General features: G+C 33.4%; 2 protein-coding genes across 2 annotated transcripts; one reads left to right on the plus strand and one right to left on the minus strand.

The window, feature by feature from the left end:
* Nucleotides 1–658: 658 nt before the first annotated feature.
* Nucleotides 659–19163, minus strand: LOC126777502 (sporozoite surface protein 2-like). The gene is made up of 19 exons (XM_050500515.1): nt 19133–19163; nt 18735–18927; nt 18098–18241; nt 17028–17085; nt 16766–16816; nt 15939–16045; nt 15186–15714; nt 14088–14159; nt 11951–12050; nt 11360–11479; nt 10865–10940; nt 10675–10793; nt 9932–10164; nt 9343–9514; nt 8619–8749; nt 7838–7917; nt 7200–7271; nt 6849–7100; nt 659–3575 (listed from the first exon to the last, which is right to left on the minus strand). Exons 1-19 carry the CDS (start codon nt 19141–19143, stop codon nt 3444–3446), a joined length of 2652 nt encoding a protein of 883 aa, XP_050356472.1. The 5' UTR covers nt 19144–19163; the 3' UTR covers nt 659–3443.
* Nucleotides 19164–19475: 312 nt separating this feature from the next.
* Nucleotides 19476–25666, plus strand: LOC126777546 (zinc finger protein 652-like). The gene is made up of 6 exons (XM_050500604.1): nt 19476–20211; nt 21120–21390; nt 22272–22390; nt 22803–22930; nt 25008–25095; nt 25573–25666. The coding sequence occupies exons 1-6, from the start codon at nt 19629–19631 to the stop codon at nt 25617–25619; spliced, it is 1236 nt and encodes a 411-aa protein (XP_050356561.1). The 5' UTR covers nt 19476–19628; the 3' UTR covers nt 25620–25666.
* Nucleotides 25667–27670: the final 2004 nt, after the last annotated feature.

Below are 27670 nucleotides of genomic sequence, written 5' to 3' on the forward strand. Positions count from 1 at the left end.
AAATGTTCATTTTTGATTATTTTATTTGAGATCGACTCGCTCAGGTTACAAAATAATAAACTTTTATAATAACTATTCATATTTTATTTGTCACAAGGTATGATAATTGAAAACCTAAAATTCTTAAGACTTACTTATATCGACTATTACACATTAAAATTTTCTCAAAGGAACTAACTAGACACGAATTGTAAGAACAAATATTTAAACGATGTAATGTTATACTGTAGGAGCTGACAATGTTCTTGAAACACGAATTCCTTAAAAAATACCAGGATCGGATTTAGGCCTTAGGCGGTTTGGCGTCTTTTTGTGTCGAAAAACTATAGACACAGTTTTATTCTTATAATTGAATCTACAATAATTAAATCACCCGTTAAGTTATATCATTACATTATATAAGCAAATTAAAAAGCATTAAAATTTGTTTTTGGTAACGGTCAAATCATATCAATTTCATTTCCGTCGCCTTAAAAAGTCCTAAATCCGTTGCTAGTCATTGTGTTACAGATATTACTAAATATCTATACAAAGAACAATGTTAATAAATACAAACGCGCACTTACATTAGAACACTAAACGAAAGTGAGTCTTAAAACAGATACTTATCAAACAATCTGTTTGTCAATTTTCATTAACCGATTAAAAAATACATACACTCAGTGTAAAAATTTATTTGATTTCGTTTAAATGACACACAAATTACAATTTACATACAGAAGCGCTCTTGCATATAGCGCTGTCTCTTTCTTTCGTATGTCAAATTACAGATGACAGAGACATTGTGTGTATCTATAGACACACGCTAAACAAGGTCTATTAGTTAGACAGTAATAATACAATAAGCACCTTATAAATAAATGTATGTATGTAATGCATATAAGGAAAATTACAAAGAAAAGTCGCTACTACAAGTGCAAGAAAGTCGTTTTAAAAATTGAATACTTTAAATTCGTAAAACGTTTTATCTAGTATATATTACTAAAATATTCATAGATTTTCCTCTGCTGTTTCCGGGATAACTTATAAAACAATTTCTTAAATAAATATACGGTAACATACCATTCTCTTCCTACAGACATATGAATTGGAACTTTATTTTTTTATATCCTTTTGTCAGTAGTGATTATACTTTCAACAATAAAATCATATAGTGTTGAAATTCAGTATATCAATTAATTATGAATATATTAGATGACTTTGTTTTTTTCATTTAGTATACATACATATGTATTATAGCACTGTATGACCAATTTATACAACATTGATTTTTGTATTATATTTTTGTGTGACCCGTTGTGTTTTGTTGAATTTATAACATTGATATTTAAGATACAAAATATTATACTTTTTATAATATTTATATTGATATACTTTCATATTTTATAAAAAAAATATAGCCAAATTAATATAAACTGTGACTAAATTTGGTCAAAATTATCTTTTTATTACTCAAATAAATCACAATGTTATATAATAATATCAAATTTGTTACATAACATATTTGACTAATACATACTTTTGTGTGAGAAAAACTATAAATCAAAACATAGGTTGTTCTTAATAAAAAAAAATAATACAAATATGTAATAATTCAGAGTATGTCTATATTTACTTATATATTATTAGGAACCGACAACGAATTTAATAAAACATAATCCAGTGGTTCAATTATGTAACAGAAAACTATAAAATACTTATTTACTAAATAGAGATGTATATAGAATACAAAAATATAATTAATTGGTCAAAAATAGTGACCACTGACAAATGCGACATGGCAACACCGGATCGAGCAAGTTCAACGTTTTAAAATTATAAAACTGAATAAATCTATATAAATTATTAAATTTTACTTACAATTTACATTTGTGATCATAATATCGTTGTTAAATGTTCGCCGTTGAAACATATTGAGCATTTCTCCATAAATAGGTTTTAATTATTTTTTTTTAATTTGTTTCTTTTTTAAGTTAAATTAGTAAATTCAAATCTTTTATATAAACAATGTCATAAGTCACATAATGTGAATAACATACGATGGAATCCGTTTAAAACGACTTAATGTGTGTGTGCGTATGTCCGTGAGCGTGTGTGTGTTTATTTGAATCTGACATAACAATAAAGCGTAATTAGTTAATGATGTTATTTAAAAAAAAAAAGAAAAAAAAATAACAGTAATAAATTGTCTAACATTCATCTTTTTATCTATCATTTATTTTAAACAATATTGAAACAATAAATAACCTTTATATAAAAAATAATATTTAATTAAAGGGGAATTGTCAAAGTCGTTGAAAACGGATACCGGGGTAATGAATTTGAATTTAAAATTTAACATAATCAAGCGCAAAAATGATGTGTGTATGTTTATCATAGTTACAATAAAGTTACTCGGACTAAATCTTGTTGTTTAAGTTTTAATTTATACATTCTTTTTTTAAATATTTTAACTTTCATAGTAAACGAATACTATATGATAACACAGAGATGTGTTCAACATGTTCAAACTAAAATTGGATTATAATAATTATACATGGCTTTTATTTATATATATCTATAAAGTATATTTTTATCGGAGGAAAAAACAATGTTAGTGAAATTCTTTAAGAATGCAACATACTCGTGCAGAAACATATGTAAAGCTACGGTCACACCTGAGCGACTGAACGACCACAAACAAACACTTTAATTACCTCAATTGTCATTCAAATTAAATAATCTGATTATGATCGGCGTTTCAGAAATTTGAGGTTGATAATATAAGAGGCGTATTTTAAAATAATCTTTTAATTATAATGTTGTTTAACAGTTCTCTTATTTAAAAGACACAATATAATTGTCTATGGTATTTTTTTAACAAATACATTTTTTTTTCATAGAGTATAAATTTATAAAAACATGTAATATTTTCTTATATACAGTAAGGTCCTCCCGACCGATTTCTTTCTGTGCAGGAGATATTATAGTGCACAAGTGTATGCGCAAACACAGGTGCACTCTCTATTCCATAACTCTCATAATCCGATGGGACGGCAATCCGACACGACCGGAAAAAGTTCAGGCGCAGGTCCAAAGGCTTAACGTGCTTTCCGAGGCACAGGAGTGTATATACTTCCAGACCCCGGGCTGCTACTGAGGATTTTCTAACAGAAAAGCTCAATAACTTTTTAATGGCCCGACCTGGGAACTGAATCCAGCACTTCCTGGTCAGCGGCCTTATATCTAGCCACTAGACCAACGCGGCAGTGATTTTTTTATACAATTACTGATAAATAAGAAAACGGTCAGGATGACACTTAAAGACTCGACAGACCTAAATAATACATCGCCTTTAAGTAACAGATTAAAAATTGTAACGACATGGCAAAAAGCAGGTGTGGCAGTGGCTTTACAAATATTTGAATATTAAACAATTCTATTAATTAACTTAAATACGTTATCTATTGTAAAGTAACAGTCAAACGACTGGCGGCGACCATCTTGTTGTTGAATTTCTTCTTAAAATTTTCAGCCGCGAGACCCGTTTTGAATATTATAATAGCGCTGCGTTCCTCTTTATCCAAACTTAAGCTCTGCAACATTAATCCTTTGGTTTTGACTGTTGGCTCTTAGACTACATCTACTTATATCATATAACATATAACATTTATACAATTTAGAGGAAATAGGAACAATATTATTTATACATTAATATATATACAGTTATAATATTTAAAATGTTCAATTGACACGCAGTTAACAAGGTTTTCTCATTCACTCTATAACTACATAACAATTATTGCAATTTCTCGAGTATGCTGGTAAATGCAAAAGCGTTAGATACACTTTTGGCACAAAAAATGTAAATAATTTTAATAAACATAAAAATATTTACACTTTGCTACATAATGTATTATTTATGACCAAAATAGTGATATTTTGTAAAACTACCCTCATAATAACATATGGTTTTTTACATGGTCTTTAGTATTATAATTATTTATTTCAATCATTCTATACTTGGATAAATAATTATTAAAATATAATCAAAGTCGAAATTAGTTCCTTTTTGGACGTAGCACGAAAACAATTCTTGAAATTTATTTCAAATATTTTTACACACTCAACAATAGAATGGTTCCTTCATCCTCTAATACCAAAAACAACAATATCAGAACGAGATGAATCATGTTGTAACAACCATGGAATTCTTTACACAGTATTTAAATAAGACAAAACTCAAATAAATCACGACAATATATAGCGTAAAATAATTTAAAAAAAACATTAATATTTTTCCTACTTCTTCTAAAATGTAAATAGTATGTAAAAAAATGTAATATATTCAAATAATATAAATATTGAATTACATCTTTTAATAAAAAAAAATCTGATTTTTTTATAATTTGTTTACATACTATAAGTAAGAGTTGAACATTTACCATTTAAATTTTTATATCAGACAATAGTCGACAGAAATGTACAAAATTTCAACCAAATATGTTTTTGTACAAATTCGTTCAAGCTAGTACTAAAACTTTTATAATGTTATTTATAAATTAAGTATAAATGTATTATTTTTTATATAAACTAAACTTTTATTCATGCGATTTCTTTATGTTTAAAAGATAAAATAATATAATTAAAAATAACAAGTTAATACCAACCATTCGGTACTGAATTTTTTTTTTTTGATCTAACATTTCCAATTGAAGAGAGAAAAAATGTAAATAAGCATAAGCAAAATTTTGAGTGTTTGAAAGTCTCTTTGCTGGTCTAGTTTCGCATTACTTGATTAAAAATAAACTTATTGTGATTGCTAAATAGCGTTTAAGTAATAACAATATTTATTATATTTTAATGGACATTTTTTTGGATGTATTTTTGACAAGTTTCAACAAACACAGTTTTGACAAAGTGAATCATCTTGTTGTTTGTATACAGTTACAATAAAATAAAAATAATATTTACTTTTAGAAAATCTTGAACTAAATTTCTTAGGGTTATAATAACCTTCAGCTTCAACCAAAAATATAGCTTCAGTCGGAAAATAATACTCTTACCGATATAAAATTCCAATTCAAATAATTTTTCCCAGTAATTAGTTATTTTATCATTAATTAATTATTTATCTGTGTTAGATACAAATGAATAATCTTTGCTAATAATTGACAGTTGATGAGAAAATTGTAAAACTACACAAATAGTGTATTCAAATTGTAATGTTTTTGTAAATCAATCACAATTTGGATAGTAATCAAATAAAAGTTTATGGAATTGTTTGTCGCACGGGATTTGTACTTATCATCATCAAAGGATTTTTTCTCTTTTACCTTTTCCTCCCTTCAATTGGTATAGACTACAGTAGAGATATTTATATTGAATAAAACATATATATACTATATATACATATACTGAACAAGCAGGTTACTAAACAACTACCTGAAAGCACCGTATCGCGAGTTTAACATGACTTTAATACAGCTCAATATTGATTAATTCATTATACGAATATGCACATGAACGCACTTTTGAATCGCCATATTAGAATACTAAACATAAAGCTAACATCCGTTCGAAATGTAGACCCTACCGAGAAGAACCGGCAAGAAACTCAATAGTTATAAAAATTAAACATGTATGTACCTAATATTTTTTTTAAATATAATATGAAAACATATGGGCCACCTTATGGTAAGTTGTCACCAACGCCCATAGACATTGGCATTGTAAGAAATGTTAACCATCGCTTACATCTCCAATGCGCCACCAACCTTGGGAACTAAGATGTTATGTCCCTTGTGCCTGTAATTATACTGGCTCACTCACCCTTCAAACCGGAACACAATAATGCCAAGTACTGCTGTTTTGCGGTAGAATATCTGATGTGTGGGTGATATCTACCGAGACGAGCTTGCACAAAGCTCTACCACCAGTAAATTGTACGACAAACAAATTTTACGACATAGGTGTTGTTTTTGTGTTTGACTTGCCCAGCTTCTGTTAGGGATTTTATTAGTTTTGACGTACTTTGCTTTTAAACAAACGAAACAATGCTTTCATAACCTTTTAAACAAGATATGTTTGATCATGAGGGATTCGTTTTCTTATAAGACCCCGGCTTTCAGTTTCTGGCTCTATATCGAACTTATTTTAGAGATATGTTTTTTGTAACTCTTGAAAATAAGAATTTAAACTTGGGAGTTTTTTTATATAATATTTTTATTTCGAATCAACGTATATAATATTTTTAGAGTCATTGTCAGATTAAATAAAATGATGCTAATGGTTGGTCTTAAAACAAAAAAAAAAAAATAATTATATATAAAATAAATATAGAAAAATCGCATTATTAACTTATAATCTATCTTATTCGTACAATTATATAATACGTATATAGATACATAAATAATATCACAGTTCATATCACAGATAAGAATGGAAAACTTAATTTAAACAATTAATGCATAAGTTATATGCATATATATAGGTAACTTAAGCGACTACGTGGGCGGGATCGGTTTGCTTTGGTGATTGAAGGAACATTCCTTTTGTATATTGTCAGTTTTTACATCTAATTGAAAATATATTAACGTTTAATAAAGCGCGGGAACTCGATGATATTCAAGTAAAATTTCATACGATATTTAGCTATTAGGTAATTAAATTTTACATACATATGTATATGTAAGAATCTTCTAAAGGATGACTGGACAAATAAATTTCTCAATCAAAGATTGGGTGCTATATATTGCCGCCATGAAAACTAATTGAAAATATGACTATCGAATTTAATCGAAGTTTCGTCAGTTAGATACGGGACGTCAGTCAGTCACCAAAGCGCCGGCCGCTGCCCCTCACGTTACCTGCGAGTCGGCGGCGAGCGTGCGCAGGCGCGTGTCCGTGATGCCGGGCGGCAGGTTGCGCACGAGCGCGGCGGGCGGGGGGCCCGCGGGGGCGGCGGGGGCGGCGGGGGCCGGCGGGGGGCCCGGGGGGGCGGGCGGCGCGATGGCCGTGCGCACGGCGCGGCTGAAGATGCACGGGGTGGGCTGCGAGGGGTCGGCGGCGGCCGCCTTGCGCAGCACCACGCGCCGCGCGGGCGCCGCCGGCCGGCCGGCCTGCAACGAGCGGGCGCGGTCAGTTAAAATGACAACTCGACAATGTAAGCTACCTAGGCTAAGCGAATGCCGACGTCACGTATTTTCTAATCTACTTACATCTTTTTTGTCAAATGTAATCTTTTGCCTCGACTTAATCGTAGTGGCGTTGACTTCCACTTTCGATTTTGCCTAAAATTAAGAAAATATATGAGTGATATATAAAGCATATTGTATCTTTTTATTTAAAAAAAATTAGGTTTAACGTCACAGATATCTTGTAAAAGCCGTGATATTCCAGTGACAACATTATCGTCATGACCATTTCAGCCTCCTTTCACTTTTTACTTTACCCATTGCTGGGTATAAACCTCCAATGAATTGTAATAAAATATTTTAGGTTTAGAATACACATAACTATTCAAATATTATATCACGGCTATACCAATCTAACTAAAGTTGTAGTACTCAATAAGAAAATATTTACTATGACATCTCAATATCCTAATATTTTAGAAACATTATCATAAGAAACATTTAATCTAAATCGTAAGTTAATAACTTATAACTTATTCCATTCGCGAGAGAAGTAAAGACAAAAATAACAACTTCAATATCAGAATTGACGCGAGGTCTTGAATAAACTACGAAGAATTTGCGAAAAAATTTAGAAATACAACTAGAAATCAATATATATGTTAAATGTTTGTATATACATATTGCTTTGTTACGAACATACTCCAATATGAATGTATCACCTTATCGGTTTTTGTGTCAGCTTTTACAGCGTGGTTTGTTTTGTTCGCTCCCAAGCCAGATCGCCGTACTGGTGATTTATCTGAAAACATTACAAACATTAATCAATATGTTATATATTTTTCATTATTAAAATGTTCAATTATACATGGAATAGATTAATATTAAATACAAAATGAGATTTACAGATCTTTGATAACATTATAGCGCAAAAGCATAAGTGTTCGCCTAGCATTCTTTATTCCGTCACTCTCATAGTATGCTAAACACAGAAGTGCTACTGAGAATTTTTCTATAGAAAACTTAACAACTTTTTATTGGTCTGACTGATTTAAAATCAAGACTTTTGCAGCCTTTACAGCTAGCCCATAAGGATGATGATCGTCACGGTAGTAAAAGACGGAGTGGGTACCGTTGGTATTTTAGTGGGTATTCCAACGCCATCAGCGCCAGGGAGTCGCACATACCCCCCCCCCACCTCATGTGGGGGACACACGTAAATGCTTTTTTCCAGCGAAAAAAAAATACGGATGATGATGATTTCTTCCAAAACGATTTCGTCGATTTTACGACGAATATTCTCAAGAGACTAACCGCGCAGGGTATATTATAATGTACAAGTGTGTGCGTAAACACAAATGCACTCTCTATTTCCCTCACACTCACAATGCGAGATGAGACGGCAATCCGACACGGTCGGAAGAAATTTCGACGCAGAACCATGTACGGATAATATGTATATATACGGCACACAGGTATATACATATATATAGACGAGCCTACCTTTCTTTCGTTTATCTTCACTGTTGTCGTTAAAAGTGATCTTCTGTCTCGGTTTCTTTGGTTCGGCGACTTTAGGAGGTAATTTTGAGCGGAGGTCGACTTGCTTTTCAACTGTTTTTGGCCCTTCGTCCCTGAAAAGTGACATGTTTATTTTAATTTTGAACTTTGATATAGACAACGAAAACAATAACATATTTTATCAATTAAAATATATTTTTAAATGTCTTGTGTAAACTTGCACGAAATGCAAAACTTAAACTAATATAAAATTATTATCCCACAACTATGCAGTTATAAGCTAATCAGTTGGGGGAAAAAAAACATTCTGAATTATTTCTGTCTTTTAGTTTTGTTATTATAATAGTAGCTTATTGTCACTACTGGAGTACCTGATTGTAATTATTTATTGTGATAAAAATGGATAGGCACAAAGAATTTTTTGAAAGAAGTTACATCTTACTCGTTAATTTGTTTTTGCTTTACTTTTAAATACATTCAAAAAACGACATTTAAAAAAAATATTTTTACAATCAATAGGCCAGCGTTTGACCATTGACTTGCCTGATGTTAAGCATCGATACGGTCTGAATTAGCACGCTTGCCTAAAAAAAACCTGTTTACTCTGGATTAGAAGACACCAACATTGTACATCAGGTCTCAGGTCATTCCATAGTTAAACATAACTAAAGACAAACTCGATCGAATTATATAGACATGCACGAACTTGCTGGCCTTCTCCTTGAACCGGCCGGAGTCGTCGTCGTCGGAGAGGATGTCGTCGATGTCGTCGAGGATGAGGTCGAGGTCGTCGTCGCTGTCGAGCGGCGCGCGCGCGGGCGGCGGCAGCGGGGGGGTCGCGCCGCGCTCGGGCGACGGCGGCGGGGGGGTCAGCGTCTCTGGACGAGCGGAATCACATTCATATAATTCAATTAATAACGTTCTTAAAATCTACGCAATACAATTTGGGAGTTAAAGTAATGGCTCACATATATTAAGTACGATAAGACCGAAGCGTTACTAAATATGTTGATATAAGGCGATAATTGTGAAAATGGCCTTAGTAGGTGGAGCGTACTAAACATGGCCGATATGAAGTATAGTTTTAAAAATTTACAGACGCATACTTATATTATTATATTTAAAATAACTATAATAAGTACGGGTACTATACTTCTGTCTTCTACACTTATTTGTTTTTTTTCTTATCTCATTTGATTCACCAGTTATTTAGAGATACGAGTAGCTCATAGGGATAAAGTCCATATTTGTACACATGTTTTCGTTGAGTTAGAAAAGTTGCTTCCAATACTAACCACAAGTAGAATTAGCCTCAGCGCTCTCCACGACCTTGATGGGAGACCTATCTCTAGTCTCTTTCTTCTCTTCTGCTATCTCCGTCTCCTTCTCTCTCTCCGGTGTCTTCCTAGTAGTGTCCGGTTTCACTTGTTGAGTATCGTTTGTAAATGCGATGCTCTGTTTATCTTCCTTTGTATCGGTTTGTTTTATTTCTTCCTTTGGAACTTCTTTGTCCGGTTGATCCTTATATCTGTATTTAATTTAATCGATTAAAATTTTATCGTTTTCAATTGTTTCAGTTAAGGAATTGTTTATTAAAAAGCTATATAATAAGCTCGTATCGGTGGATAGAAATATGTGAATCTTAATTAAATCAAAAGTGAGTGTGTTTATTGTTTGACGAGTCGGTTGGCGTGGTTGGTAGATACTTGCCTTTCACGCCGAAGGTTGTGGGTTCGATTCCCACCCAGGACAGATATTTGTGTGCATGAACATGTCTGTTTGTCATGAGTCTGGGTGTGATTATCTATATAAGTATGTATTTACAAAAGAAAAGTAGGATATATAGTATATCAGTTGGCTGGTTTCCATAGCACGGGCTCTGTACAAGCTTAATTTTGGATCAGATGGGCGAGTGTGAAAAATGTCCCAGGATATTATTATTATTATTTATTTGTTTGTGACGCCCTCAAGTGTTAATCACTGAACAGATCATCACGACAGTTTGCTACGACGCCCAGCAACGTCCGATGTGGCGCACCTGTCGGCCAGGTCCCGCTGCAGCGCGGCGGCGCTCTTCCGGCGCCGCAGCTCCTTGGCGCGCAGCACGCGCTCGCGCAGACACTCCTGCTCGCGCACGCGCCGCCGGTACTCGCTCTCCTGCGCGCACAACACTGTTACACTACGCTCGGTGACGTCACCTCACCTCGGCGGGGGGGGGGGGGGCTCACCTCGTCGCTGGCGCGCGGGCGGCGCTCGGGGCTGCGGCGCGGGGACGGCGAGCGCGGGGGGGAGGGCGAGCGCATCCTGCAACACAACACGTGTCCTACGAGCTGCAGCGGTGTACTCGTTCGTATCGACGACTGTAACAGTTTCCTATATACGCACTGTAACAGCGGCCTCCACGATTGTAATTCATCTTTAAACAAATACTCCTGTCGCTATCTATGTATACTTGTTTTTTCAACCATTGGATGGCACATGATATTAAGTGACCAACGAAAACCTTTTTTTTTTAAATAAAAATTTTATAATTCTTCAATTTTCCCCTCCAATTAAACATCAAGCTAAAAGTGGGTACCACTTCAGCCCAAAAGGTCAGATCGCTAGAGACCCGTAAGCCGTAGCGATGTTGACTTTAACTACAACCCATCGCGTGCTTACATTACAATTATTGTCAATTTACTTTCTTATAAACACTACACAACACTATATGAGATGCGTACCGTCGCCGCAGACCAGCTCTGTTGGCGTTGATGAACTCCTCCTGTTTCCGCAACAGCTCGCGATCCTCGCAGCTGCGTGCGAGATCGTTCTCTATCTCTATTGTAGTGTTCTCGATGTACCTGGAACGAATATGAGACTTACGTTAACTTTTAGATTGATCTCAATACTTGTCATCAAAATAAGATCGATGAAATCGATTAATCAATACATTTATTATATTTATTAAGGAACGTTACATATCGACATCTCTGAGGGCACGCCCATTATTGGAGCTTTTTTTATCTTTGATGACCACTTTTAAATATAGGCGATACAAAGAAAAAATAATGTAAATGATCTAGACAGAAGACGAATATATAGCCTAATATTCATATTATGCTAAGCGGTAAAGTTTTGTATACACGCGTTCGCGGGTATGCACGTGTGCGTGCCCGTTCGCGCGTGTGTGTGTGTGTTCGTGTCAAATGTCGAGTATGCGCGCGTGTGTGTGTTCGTGTCAAATGTCGAGTATGCGCGTGCGCGTGTGCGTGCCCGTGCGCGTGTGTGTGTTCGTGTCAGTATTCGAGTATGCGCGTGCGCGTGTGCGTCACCTCTGCGGCTCGGCGCGGTGCCGGCGCTGCGCGCGCGCCAGGGCGCTGCGCTGCTCGGCGATGAACCGCTCCGCCGCGTCGTCGATGTCCTTGATGGGCCCTGCGGGGGAGCGCCGTTAGTGCTGGTACAACAGTTAAAAAGTATCCTGCATCAGGACCCAGGAAATTTTTAAAACTGTTACTTTTTAACTTTTTCGATTCCCAAAAAAAAAAAAATTTAATTAATCCAAGAATGCAAACGGCCAGCTACTTATATATATTAAATACGACTCAAATTTTGTACCTCTCCATGACTATAATATACGTAGTAAACAAACAAACTGATGCTTCTAAGGGGTACGTAGAACAAAAACGAGTGATAAATAATTAATTTTATGACCCAGTCTCTAAATACGAATTTTATACAAATTCCAAATAAATGTAAATATAGAAATGTCATTGTGTCACGATATTTATATAATCTAATAAGTATACATATAAAGTACAAACATAAGACGCCATAATTTAAGTACAACGCCGTCTATAAGCTGTTCTCGGAAACGTCAAGTGGTACGCTTGAGTAAGGTCGATACAGGATTTTCGAGTGTCCACTTGACAGTTAATGAATAATGAGTCGTTAATGGTTTAACATCGGACACTTGAGGTTTGCTGAACGCTCTCGTGCGTGATACTTGGGAAAGGGACTCCGGGGCGAACGGTCGTCTTCTTGTATCGAACTTGCTGCGTTTCCAACCACTTTAATCGGCGCGGTTAATTGTTATTTTTTGATTATCGATTGTACGCGAACAAATAAACAATAGTCGTACGAGACTGAACTTTTACTTTACGCCTACAACATGTCTGATAACGGCTCCGACAACCAATTGCCCCACGTGATCAACCCCACGCTGTTACATATATATATTTTTTAATATAACAAGCGATGCTGATACATATGAAATTAACTTATTACAATCCTTACAATATTCATGATTTTTTTTTAAATATAAAAACATATTAAAGTTAACTATAAGTATAATTTTTTTTAAACTTTTTTTTAATAAAATCTTAATCCTAACCTTAAATATTAAACAGAAACAGCAATATTTTATGCTATATGCTGTCTCAGCTTACTGATGATTCACCACACTCGTTAAAACAATACACATGCAAGGAGAATAGTGCGAGAATATTATCATGAAAAATATTATATAATATACTACTTCTAGTAAGAACGAACTTACTATTACAAAAAAAAAAAAAACAGCCGAGTGCAAAAGACAATAGAACAAACATTTAACAAACTCTGAATATGAAAATTTAAATAAACAAATATTTAACTAAATATTGTTGTAATATAAAGTAACTATTGTTTCTATTTATAGTTTAATGCAAGAAAGAATACGCAAATTTATATGAAACTTTGTTTCGCAGTGCATTTCAGAACGGATAGACACAACTTTGTATTTTGGTTACTGGTCAGTTATGAAAAAAATATGTTTTTTTTTTCTTAAAGCATTTGTAAATCTCATCACTTTAATCAACAATTTTAGGATAATTTATCTGTAATAATATTAACCCTTAACTAAATAACCTTTTACATATAACCTTCATTTTATTTCTTATTTATCTCTCATGATATTATTGTAAGTATAAAATTATATTAGACAATATCATATTACCCAGACTATGTCGAGTCGAGACTGTAATTAACTGTTAAATAGCAATTATTTAAATTTAATAATATTTACCATTTACAGAGGTCGCAATTCGAAGGAAAACATATACAAATTGGCATGTTCCGAAGCTTATCTTTCTAACCTTTTTTTTTATTTTTTATTGATAAAACTAAAGCTAGTCAATTGCTACCAAACAAAAAAAAAACAATCATTTGACAAACAGAGTAGAAAAAGGTACTGAACTGTGTGTATTCTTTTTGTTTATTTTTATATAATATTATTTTATTCGTAACTTTTTCTCACTGGTTAAATATTGGAAAACCCACAATAATATAAAGATAAAAATTAAGTAATGGAAAAACTATAAATAAAATAAATGTGAAAATGGTGCATGATAATATAAAGCGAGAAAGCAGACTTTATTATAAGGCGTTAGGGTACAAAATCAAACGTGCATACAAAACGTAACGATTTGTTACCGAATTTACTCTCCAGTGTTGGACTGAGAGGCGGACTTTTTTGTATTCTCGTCGGAACGTATGTTGGGAGCCCTATGATAGAAAATATTATTGTATTATAACGTACTCTAGCCTATTAGGGTAACTTTGAGCCGTGGTCGAACTTTGAACATAGATTGTAGAATTTATGTCAATGTCAAAGATTGCATGAGTGTTGCCACTGCGAAACAATAACGATGCATTAAAAAAGGCGCGTGAAATTATGATTTTAATTTTCGCGAGTTTAGGTTGTACGGTTTATATTCCAGTTCTGAATTTAAGATTTAATAAAAAAATAAATAACTTGATCCGTTAGCATTGTATGTTTTCTTTTTAATCCTAAAAAAAATTACAAAAAAGTTCGACTCGATTTTTCTCAAATAAAAAAAAAACGATTGCTTCAAAGTTACCCTAAGTTCATGGCAACACTAAATGTATTGTAATGAAAATATGTTTGGTACATTTCATCGATATAATAGGAATTATAAGATCACCAATTACAATTTTAAATAAAATTTAGTCAAATATAAAAGGGTTATATTAAAAAAACCGATATGGCCCAGTTGATAGAACACATGAATCTTAACCAAATGTATGAAACATTTAATTTATTTGATTAATTAATTAATTTTTGAGCTTAATTTATACAAATAATTTGAGCTTAATTGTATAATTCATTTTGTTTTACAAAGGAAATTAAATCTACGGGTCAGATTAAATTCTGCCAAATGTGTAGCCATTTACCCCATGAAGCAGTGTCGTGGAATAATTTCCAAACATCCTTATGTCCTCATAAGGAGATTTGGAAGGTTTGGTACAGCAGTAACACACACATGATTTGATATTTTTTTATTTAAAAAAAAGGAGTATTTATGGTAACTTGAGTAGTTCATTTTATAATATATTTGACATGGAGATCTTATAGCTTTCATTATTGTATTATATCAGATATAGTATATTTACGTATTTGTTGTTTTTGAGGCATAGAGCTGATTCCAAAATGAAATTGTTTCATATAAGATGCTGAAATATTTTCTTTGATGGAATGGATGAACTTAAACTAATAGAAGTAACGCTTACCTTCAACAGGCGGTTGAAAATTCCCTTTAAAGTGAGGATTGATCAAAACTTTCTTCCCTGCTAGCCCTCCAGGGGGTAAGTTCGGTAAGTTCGGAGGCAAAACTGGCAACATTCTTACTTCCGGTTCCCTGCCCTTTGGCAGGTTCACTGTCATTAATGGTAAAGGTTGTCTTATGACTTGGGGCATATTATTGGGCATCATATCCCTTGGGCCAAATTGTCTCGGGTTGTAAGGACGTTGGTAGAACATTGGACGTTCGTAGTTGGGCCGAATGTTTGGCACAAAGTTCGGCTCCTCATTCCTGAACTGGAATCTTTGGAAGTTTTGATTGAACGGTCGGTTCTCAATTGGTGGATTCGAAGGTTGGATTATTTCGGGAGGTGGAAGGGGTCGCTCGGGTGATAATGCTCGAGGCATTTGCGGTAAATTCGGACGATTGTCTGGTATATCTGGTCTATTTGGTAGCTGGTTTGGGATCGGTGGTCGAATGTTTGGCGGAGGGAACGACGGGCGCTGAGCGAAATTACCCTGAAAGTAATAAGGACGATGAAATTAAAGATTAAACCAAATAAAGGGGATACAAACAAAATTATTTTTTATATTAATTATTTTAGTATTTTAATTTGAAGTAGATTAATTAATTACGATATTTTGTTACTTGTTTTTTTTTTGTGGTATTTCATATTGTATATTAATTTTGTAATAATGTTCCATATTCAAATAAGAAAAAAACTTTTAAAATAAAAACTCACCCTGAAAGTGTTATTACGTCTGTAGGGATGGTTCTGTCGGTAGTGCGGGTTCCTCCACGAGCTGCGACCGCGACCGTTGTATGAATTCCGCGGTACGAACACTTTATCTGTTAGATTGTATAATTTTTAATTGTAGACATTTTAATACATATAAAAAAGAAGTATTTAATGATAAATCAAATAAACTGAGCCACTTATAGATTGTAAAATTTCAACTCAATCTTTGCAAAATTTTCTAAATATACATTAAATAGCTAAAGTAGCAATATTTCCATTTTTTATATACATCGAGAAAACTAAGAACATTTTTATAGAAAGCTATGTTGGTCAACTTGATGGAATTTTTCCGTCCTGAGCCATAAAAAAAAGGAAATTTTACGGTATTTTTACGGATGTATAGCCGTACTGTAATCGTAACAGCCTGTGAATGTCCCAATGCTGGGCTAAAGGCCTCCTCTCCCTTTTTGAGGAGAAAGTTTGGAACATATTCCACCGCGCTGCTCCAATGCAGGTTGGTAGAATACACATGTGACAGAATTTCAATTAAATTAGACACATGCAGGTTTCCTCACGATGTTTTCCTTCACCGTCAAGCACGAGATGAATTATAAACACAAATTAAGCACATGAATTCAGTGGTGATGGCCCAGGTTTGAACCCACGGTCATCGGTTAGATTCACGCGTTCTTACCACTGGGCCATCTCGGCCAGAACCAGATGTATAGCCATTGCAATTAATTTACCAGATCTATTCGATTTATATTCTGATAATCTACAATACACCAGCCAGTGGCATGTTACTATCAATATAGGAACAGTTCAGTCACCTAGCGAGTCGGGAATGTTGCGTGTGCGCGGGGAGCGTTGGCTGACGGACTCTGGAACAACACAAGCAAACATTATTATTTATTTATACTATAAAATATATATAAAATATAGCTTATTGTATTGTGATATGGCTTTCCTAACTAATTCATGCTAAAACTTATTAGTTTGCATGTTAAGAAATATATATGTGGTAAAATTATCTGTTATTTTAATAAATTATGAAATAGCTTAGTAATTTGAAAATCAAATCTCGATACTTACTCGGTGCAGGGGGCAACTCCGACGGTACGATTTGTGGTGACTCCACGGGGGCGGCCGGCTGAAAGAAAATTGATTACATAGTCAATTACTTATGTATGAAGCACTCCAAGTAATCGTACAAGATGAAAGGCAAGGGTTTTTTTTTATAGTAGTACCACCACAGCCTGTTGACATTGGTATTGTCAGAAATATTAACCATATATAGATGCATTGGCAATGTATTATATATGAATTGCCAATGCATCACAAACCTTAGGAACTAAGATGGTATGTCCCTTAAGCATGTAATCGCACTTACTTTACAACACTCATTAAGCCAGAACACAACAATACCATGGAGTGTTGTTTGACGGTAGAATAAATGATGAGTAGGTGATACATACTCAAACAGACTTGCGCAAATCTACACCATCAAGTGGATTACTTTAGGAATACTGCATAATTAGTCACCAATATCACTATGCACCAGATTCTTCCTTATTCCGAAATAAGCATATTTATAGTATGTATTATACAATATTAAACATAATAGACATGAGTTAAAATATTGCTGCTGCTGTGAATCGAGACAGCTGGAACTATAGCAAAAACTGACACAAGGCAGACTGTGAGTGGAGAAATTCCAAATTTCTTTCACTACAAAAAACAGCCATAAAGTAATTTATATAACAAGATTCACTACTAATAAAAACTTTTATTTTTGATCTATTATATTTAAATATATAAGGGATAAATTACTAAAAGAATATGCCTATATATAAATATATATCTATAATAGCAGAAATGCTTATCTTGTTATGTTAAGTTGGTATATTGCTTCTGTGTCAACATGTACTACGTTGCTCGATAAATAAATGGTAAAAATATATAAATATTAGTATTTGCCCGCTGCTCCGAGTGCATGTTTTTGGAGAGTGACAGATATAAGTTAAAAATATATAACTTGTCCTTTCTTGGATATCAAGCTTGATTCATAAAAAATTTCATCAAAATCGGTACAGTGGTTTAACTGTGAAAGCATAATAGACAGACTGACTTTTGCATTTATAATATTAGTATTGATAACTTACAATGGCCGGTGGTACAGCATGTTCTTGCTCATATGGCTCATTGAATGTTGCATATGTTGTGTGCTCCGTTTGTGTTACGTTCGGTACTTCCACTATTATATTGGGGACAACACATTCTGGCTCTGGTTGTGTGTATGGCCCTGGCTGTTTAGACGTTGTACAATTATTGTCAATGTTATTCATTAAATTTTATCAATTATTAAATTTATATTAATTAATTTTTTTATATTTATGTACAAACATTTTTATAAAATCTATCTAAAATAAATCCGTCTAAAAAATTGTCCTGTGGCTTTGTACCCAAGACGCTGGCACTATTGCCTCTCTACACCGCTAGACTCAGCCTTAGGGCTAAATTAGCGCCAGCTCTTGTCACCAGAAGTGTGGAATTTATTAAAAAAGGTTAATACTAATCATTATCAAATGAGATTTAATTTTAAATTATTTATTATATTTTATTTTTAAGAAAGGGATTATTTAAATGCTGTTATAAGGCTAATGTCATATAAGCAAACCAAATCTTGTTACGTTTTCCTTATGAGCTGTTTAAACAAACTGGATAGTCTGTTTAATATTCCTGGAAACAAATACAAACTTATAATGTAAAACTTGTTATTTTTTTGGTTATATATCGTACCTGAGCATATTCAATGCCTTGCACCGTAGGTACTGTGTCTACTGATTCATTGTATGAGGAATTGTTCGAACTGGGAACATTTTGTGACGGGCCACTGTCATAATCATCAGCGAGAAGCTGTTCCTCTTCTTCATTACCGAGGTTATAATCTGCGAGACTGTGGTCTCCTAAATCATCGCCGAGTAGGTCCTCGCTGTGAAGAAAACAATTTCTTATTGATTAAGGCTCATTGCACGTAATTTCTTTGTGGATAAATTGTAAATTAAACACTTGAGCTCGTGTATTAAATTTCAATGGTCAAACAGTTTTCAATAATGTATTCACAATATTTGTATTTAAAACGTTAAATTATTACAATAGAAAGTTAATTTCTTAGATAATTATAAAAATACACTAACTTGTCCGACATGTTGACAAAAATACTTGCGTTCTAATTTATAGCACAGATTAAGAATTCATTTTAATACTCAACATAGTTTCTTGTCTATGGCAATCATCTATGGCAATACTTTTGTTTGCTCATTAGAAGTGTGATGTATTTTATAAAATAATGGTATATGAATAAAACAACAAGCTGCTTCAATTGTTATCAACGATATGGGATACCGACAAAGTACTTACGTACTTTTTTTATTGAAGCTTGAGATTATTAATAATTATTATTATTAACTCATGCTGTCATTATCATTACAGAGTACATAACCATTTTATTATAATTTGTCAAGCCATGTCATAATGTCAAATACGTCAACGTTGTGTCTAAATTCAACTTTAAAAATATATGTTCATTTCATTTAGGAAAGAACGTAGGTGTATACCCAATACCTATTGATTCTCTTATTCATTAGCTTAAAAAGTCTTTAATAATACTAAGTACTAAATAGTTACGAAAACATGACTGAGGACGAAGATTGTGATATAGAATTTTTAGATGAAGATGCAGATATTGTTCAACAATGTGTTCAGAATGTTGAAAATGAATCCGATATTAAGCCTGCTTTAATGGAAACTACACTGCTTGTTGAAAGGGTTCCTAACGAGAGACCCACTAGAAAAAGACGAAAGAAAGAAGAAGACTCAGATTATGATCCCACAGAAGACCTACCAACACGAACTAGAAAAAGAAAACTTCAACATTTTCCGCGGCAGAATGCCACTCGCGGACGTCGATTCGAATCATCATACGTTCATAAAACCGAGGTAAAAAGCGAACGCAAATATAAAAAGTCGGATTCAAAGTCAGTTTTTCTTAATAGAAAGTTACTTAACATTAAAATACCTGATTATGACGATCCCTTGTGTCTACCAGTCCGAGCTATGAAGAAGGATGAATGGGATGCGAGAAAACTAAAGAATTGGAACAATCTGTGCTTAGAACACTTTAAACATTTTGACAATCCTCTAAGAGCAGAGAAAGAACAGACTGTATCATCAAAAAGAACAATTGTATTAAGAAATATACATAACAAAATGACAGGTAAATTGTTAATTACTTCATGATAGGGCTTTGTGCAAGCTATTTAGGTAGGTACCACCCATTCATGACATATTCTACTGCCAAGCAACAATATTTATCTGTTGTTGTGTTCCAATTTGAAGAGCTACTGTAACTACAGGCTCAGGGGACATAACCGAGACCTCCCTGTGGTAAGAACGCGTGAATCTTAACCGATGATCGTGGGTTCAAACCCGGGCAAGCACCACTGAATTTTCATGTGCTTAATTTGTGATTATAATTCATCTCGTGCTTTACGGTGAAGGAAAACATCGTGAGGAAACCTGCATGTGTCTAATTTCACTGAAGTTCTGCCACATGTGAATTCTACCAACCCGCATTGGAGCAGCGTGGTGGAATAAGCTCCAAACCTTCTCCTCAAAAAGAGGAGAGGAGGCCTTTAGCCCAGCAGTGGGACATTCACAGGCTGTTACGGTTACGGTAGGAAGGCGGACGAGCATATGGGCCACCTGATGGTAAGTGGTCACCAAACGCCCTTAGACATTGGCATTGTAAGAAATGTCAACCATCGCTTACATAGCCAATGCGCCACCAACCTTGGGAACTAAGATTTTATGTCCCTTGTGCCTGTAATTACACTGGCTCACTCATCCTTCAAACCGGAACACAAAAATAACAAGTACTGCTGTTTTGCGGTAGAATATCTGATGAGTGGGTGGTACCATCCCGACGAGCTTGCACAAAGCTCTACCACCAGTATTGTACTATGGTTTGTTTTGATCAATTAAAATTAGGTGGCCTATTTGCCATCTGTCTGCGTAACTATTTCCAAAAAAAAAAGACTGCTATTTTTCAAAAATGAAACTTAGATATAAACTGTACATTATATAATTATGTACTAATTAAAATAAACATAATTTTTTTTTCAGGTAAAGTGGAAACAACTGTGTACAGTAAAATTTGTGTTGAAAACAAAAATGAAGACAAAAGATCGGAAGTTGTGCAGTCCGTTCTTCCGAAATACAGAGAAAAGAAAGTCCTCAATACATTCAGAATATCTGATTACAAAAAACGTAGAACATTTCATCACAAGGATGAAGTTTTATTAACCAAAGAGGTCAATAAAGAAGTTGAGACCTTAGTTGTATATAAGCCTGAAGATAAATTATCATTAGTGTACAAAATGTTTGACAAGAAAAGGTTGGTTTATAATGATCACACATATGTTTTATGTTCACTAGCATGTACGGTCAATAGTACAAACATTACAAAAACACATATATTGAGTCAAGTAGTTACAATTTCAATGATTTTATATATTTTAGGTATTATGTTGCCGAGGAAACTTATTAATTTCTGTCTGTAGTTTCGGCAAAATATAATCACAGAATAGACTTCAACACAAATACCAACAGTACCAACATACATTTTTATATATAATATGTATTTTGTGAGATAAAATAACATTTCTTTAATATTTATTTTTTATTTAATAATTCTTTATTGCACACAATTTACAAACATATAAAAGAACAAGTAGTACATATAGTATGCAAAGGCGGCCTTATCTCTTCCAGGCAGACCTCTGTAAAGAGAAATATTTATGTTTTTATTTAGCCAGGATAACTAATTGGGTGGTGTGCGAACAACTTATACTTAAAATTTATTGAATATTTGTAAATTTAATGTGTAATATACCAACATTTATACTCTTATATATACATATACACATAGGCATGCATACATATATACATGTAAACTTATATAAGAAATAAATAATCATATACATATAATGATACAACATACAGTAACAGCCTGTTAATGTCCCACTGAAGCTTATTCCACCAAGCTGCCCCAATCCGGGTTGGTAGAATAAACATGTGGCAGAATTTCAATGAAATTAGACATATGCAAGTGTCTGATTCTGATCACGATGTTTTCCTTCACCATCAAACATGAGATGAATTATAAACACAAATTAAGCACATGAATATTTAATGGTGCTTGCCCGGGTTTGAACCTACACAGGTTTGAATCGGTTAAGATTTACGCATTCTAACCTAACAAAAAAATGTTTACAGTGACAATGTTAAAGAGACAGATGAGGAGAATAAGAAATATTTGAAAGAGGTGGCCAGTTGTAGAACCTGTGCTCCCTGCTATCAGACTTCTTGGAGGGGATTTAAGAAGAATGATAAAAGTAAGATTATATTATTTAGTACCAACGAAGAAGTAGTTGCAGATGTCAAGATGTGCAATTACTTCTACTACCCACTCACCAATGACAAGTTAGAAGTTCTAACAAAAAAATAAACATTCCTGTTAGAATAGTGAGAGAGCTTAAGTAATGACAGGCAGAAGGGGCAAAACAACTCAGATTCTATAATTGCTGACGATTTGATATTGAAAATGGTAGGACGAACATGTGTTAACTTCTTGTGGTAGCAATTTCTATATATGATGGTGACCACTTATCACCAGTGATGCATTAGCTTGCCTGTGTCTTTGTAATTATTAGTTAGTTTAGATAATACTTATATCATCATATTTTCGTTGAAATTTGGTTTTGTTGATTATGAAAACTAAAATAGAGTAACTAATTGTATTTGCAGGGAACATCCGGTGCCAAGTGTGCATGCGTCCTTGTATAAGTGTCTACAACCTGCTGGCCCACCTTAAGAGCCATTCGGAAGAAGATGTGCGATCCAGCAAGAGGGCCATCGCTAGGAGTCTGGCATCTGTATGTACAGTGACTATTTGTATTTATTAAATATGTAGCTATATATTTTTAAAACCTATTATAATATTTTTTCCCATTATTGCCAAAACATTCTAGTTAGTCTAAATTCATCCCAATAGCCTTAGGTTTAGCTTATAACACTACAGACTACTGCTACTACACTACAGACCCCGTGATGCTTGTTTCATACATTTTCTGGCTAAAAGTTCGAAATGTATACACTTGTTTCATACATTTTCTGGCTAAAAGTTCGAAATGTATACACTTCCGTGCCTCGGAAAGCACGTTAAGTCATTGGTGTTTGAATTCTTTCTGATCGTGTCGGATTTAATGTCCCATCATTGGGATTAGAGGGCAGCTACGTTTGGACACACATTTGTTTATTATAACATGTCACGCATATGCAGATATAAGACATAAGCGATCAGGAAAATGTCAGTCAGTTTTTACATTGACATTAATCAGGCTTTCCAAATTATATAAAAAAATGTTAAATATTGGTCTATACATAATACAGTATGTATAATGTTATATGATTTATGATGAAAGGCATAACAAAAGTTTTGAATTATTTTACATTGAATGATATAGAAATACTATAAATAAAACGCCACCTTCATTCTACTATGATGATATTATATTTTAATTAGATGAATATTATATGATATACTTAATAATCCATATAAGTATAGATAAACAGTAACTTCGCATCTAAATTCTAAATCTCTATATTGAATAGATTTTGGAAATGAATTATTCATATTGTCATTATTGTTGGTACGGAGGCAAAATAAATGACTACCAAACTGTTGTCTGTCTGTGAAAACAACAGGATGGATTTAAATTTAATTAATTTATAAAACTTTAAACATTATAAATAAATATTTTTGTAACAAACTATAAACATCATTACTATTGTCAGGTTTTATTATTATTATGTACATATTATACAAATTTAATGTGATTATATAAGTTATTTGAATATTATTTATATTTAATTATATATCTAACTTATTTGTAAAATAATATAAAAAATAAATGGCAACATTTAATAACTATGACATCGAATAATGTTAAAATTGAAATGGTCCTTTTCGACGTAGGTCCCAACTGTTTTTCACTTTTCTCTATTTCGAGTTTTTTCATCCAATGGGGTCCATTTTTTCTATATGTGATACATTTCCATCCATGTCAACCCTTGTCTTTATTGATTTCTTCTTGTCTCTACGTCTTTAGTTATTGTAGTACTGAGTATATATATCATTAAAGTATTAAAAAAAAAAAAAAATATCAGTATACTATAACCTATGAGCAATGAGCTTTATAGAGTAGAAATACTATCATAAAATAAGGTTCTAAGGCCTTCTTTTTTTCATGATCTTTCATATTTTAAATTTTCGAAAGTTAATTATTACTATCAAATAAATTCCAAAGTTTGTTTCTTAATCAGTTCAAGTACAAGTTTAAAAACAATTAATAACACATTTTACTACAACTAAAATAAAATAAAATCATAGTAGAATAACATGTAATTAAAATACAGGAAATAAAAAAAAGTCTATGACAGTTGATGAAAGACAAAGTTAGACAGAGGAAGTGAGTGAGATGAATATAGAGCGATATTAAAATGATAACAGAGTTTTGTAAAGAAAATAAATTATATCTTTCTTATTGTTTTAATAATACATATATATGAAGTAAATATTATACGGTTGATTTGTTTATTTAAAAAAAAATCTCATCACTGTATGTATAAATTAAAAAATATTTTAAGCTATACAAAATTAACAAAGGCAGATTGAGGGATTTCTTTCATTCAAATAAAGAGTACTGGGTCTTCAAAATTATTATTTTAATATATAAATAAACATTTGTGTGACATAAATACATACAGATCAACATCCAAGTTGTAACAGTTCGAAGATGATTCCCTGCAGCTGATTTGAAAATAGAATATGAAACAGATATCTAAATTATACTAAATTGGCGTAGAGTCCACAATCAATAAAATATAAGAAAAGAGTGTAAGCTTTTCTTTCATACTTATTTGTCTGCATTGATTAATTTATTGTTTCAGGTAGTTGAATATCATTACAAGTGCAGGATTTGTCAGGAACAATTCTTGAGCATAAAGGAATTGAGACAACACGTCAATACGCATAAAGGTACTTTAATTTGTTTTTTACTATAACTATTGTGTACTTAATGTGATGGTGAGGTTCACAGGTTGTACTCCTTCAGAGTTTTTATCATTGTGTTAACAGCCTAATATTTGTGTGTTTATACGGCTACAAATTTGTTGAGAGGTAGAGATTGGAATGTAATGCATTTGTTTGTACTGAAAAAGTATGTTATTCATCAAAACTGGTCCTTCGAGCCGGATTTTGCTTTACGTAGCATCGGTTGGTGGTAGGGCTTCATGCGAGCCCGCCTGGGTAGGTACCACCCACTTCGTCACATATTAAAATCAAATCAAATTATTATTCAAGTAAGCTTTACAATAAGGCGTTTTTGAATCATATGTGACCATTTGCCATCATATTTCAAATCAATAAAGGTTAATGTGTCCGTAACTAATGAAATATATTCGGGACGAATATCACATTTCAAACCGTTAATAAGATTATTTTATTCTTTTTCAGGTACAGAACCATTTAAGTGTGAAGTCGGCAACCATCATACCACTTGATTATGTGTAACATATAAAATAATGAATAAAATGTATTTTAGTACAAAGTTGTTATTAGTTCTCCTTATAAATACGAAAGGCTCATATGTGACAAGCTACTCCTCACTTGCAGTTCCCTAGGGTGGTTGATTAGGGACAAGACCTGCGCTTCGCTATTTGTAGAGTATAAAAACTACGTATAAATAATAATTAAGTTTAATCTATCTATGTCTATATATTTGATCCTAATAGTACAAATCGTTCTCGTCAAAAGGAGAAGTTTTAAAGCTGAAAAATCTGGAGCGACATTTTGAAGTGTAGAGGTAGGGACAGCCGTGCAAATATTCCTAGGCCCTACAATGCACCGCCCTGTCAGCTGGGGGCTCTACAATGTGAGGCCTGAAATGATAGTGCCTGAGGGTCTTGGATCGCTAAGTCCGGGCCTGGTTATGGTCATTGTGTATAAAATTTGTACTTCAAAATGAATTTAATTTAGATGTCGATGCTGGAACTAGACAGTGTAATTTGAAGAAGGCGCTAATACTCGATAAAGTAAAACGGAATTAGAGAAAGTAAGACATCCGCTTTCAAAGGTGACTTTTCAAATTAAACTTGTAGTACAGTAGTTTACGGAACCCTTAATTCATACACTTGAGATAATTCACCTTACATCCTTATAACACTCCATAGGCGATATATTTAGCGTCCGCTGTTATGTATAAAGAATGTCATTAACTGTGTATAAGTTAGGAGGTAGGAATCAGTTAAAAATATTCAGTTTAATCTGGTTTAGCCAACCCAACAATTAATCAATTTTCAATTCTGTATTTTAATTTTGATGATGATTTATTTAGATTTGAAAACTCGCTACTAGATGGCGTTAGTCTAATCACGTTAAAGCCGCCGCTTTTGATATCGTTAATAACTCGAGAACGAACAAATTCATAAAATAATTCAAGCTTCTAAGAAACTGTGTATTTGTCTGTGGCATCGTAACCACCCGCTATAAATTATAAATCTGCTCAGGCGTTTGATGATCATCAGCTCATTACCTGCTTGACAAACCAACTCCCGCCGCAATAGGCGCCGCCTGAACTAGGGGGGTTCACAGTACCCTCGGAATCCTCCCTAGAGAATGGAGGCCCAAATAGGCGGGCCGGCCGCCGTCAGAGCGTCACGTTAGCATGCGCAAGCGATCCTGTGGCGCTCCTCGTTAAGACGGAAAGGGTAACGCCAGTTTTTTAGTGGGTATTCCAATGTTCGGGGCGCACTCGGCGCCTTGGACATCGGCGACCACCACATACCATGTTCCCGTGGGGGAAAGGCATAATGCATTTTTCCAGCGTTAAAAAACGGCCTTACCAACTTTTACAGGTTCGATTGATTTGAAATTACGATCCCTCGACGCGACGACGATTGTATTAAAACATTACTAGGTGCTTAATAAAGTTAAAGGGCTAACCAACACATGCGACGTTTTACTTTTTAAGGTAGTTTTTGTATGGGGGTTTATTTTACTTTTAAATTAAATTTTAGTTAATTATGTAGTTATCTGCATTAATTAATACATTATATTTATTTTGTATGTATTTGCACACAAAATAACTCTTCAAAAATGTTTTATAATATATGAACTATAATTAGCCTATCACATGTCAAGTACCTAGTTTTTATAACACAATTGTGTTTTTATTATTATTATTCCTTTTTTCACTTAGTAACATAAAAACTCTATTTTTATGTGTAAGGATATTTTTTTTCGCAATGAATTATTATTGTAATTATTAATACTGACTCGCTTAATTTATTTATTTACAATATAAATAAACGTACTACTACTACGTACGTAAACGTAAACGTATATATTTATACAAATTTGTAAAGCAACGACTTCTATAATGTCGAAAAAAAGGTCAGAACGAGGTCGTTGACATTATTATTTGGACTAGATCGCATTATGGGATTAAGAAAATTTGCAGTGAATCAGAAAAATGAACAATGGTGGTCTAATACATTATAGAACATATGAGTGGTAACCCCTCATTGACACTGACAAGACATCATCCCATTAA

Source organism: Nymphalis io, chromosome 23 (genome assembly GCF_905147045.1).
Source record: "Nymphalis io chromosome 23, ilAglIoxx1.1, whole genome shotgun sequence".
NCBI classification, from domain to species: domain Eukaryota; kingdom Metazoa; phylum Arthropoda; class Insecta; order Lepidoptera; family Nymphalidae; genus Nymphalis; species Nymphalis io.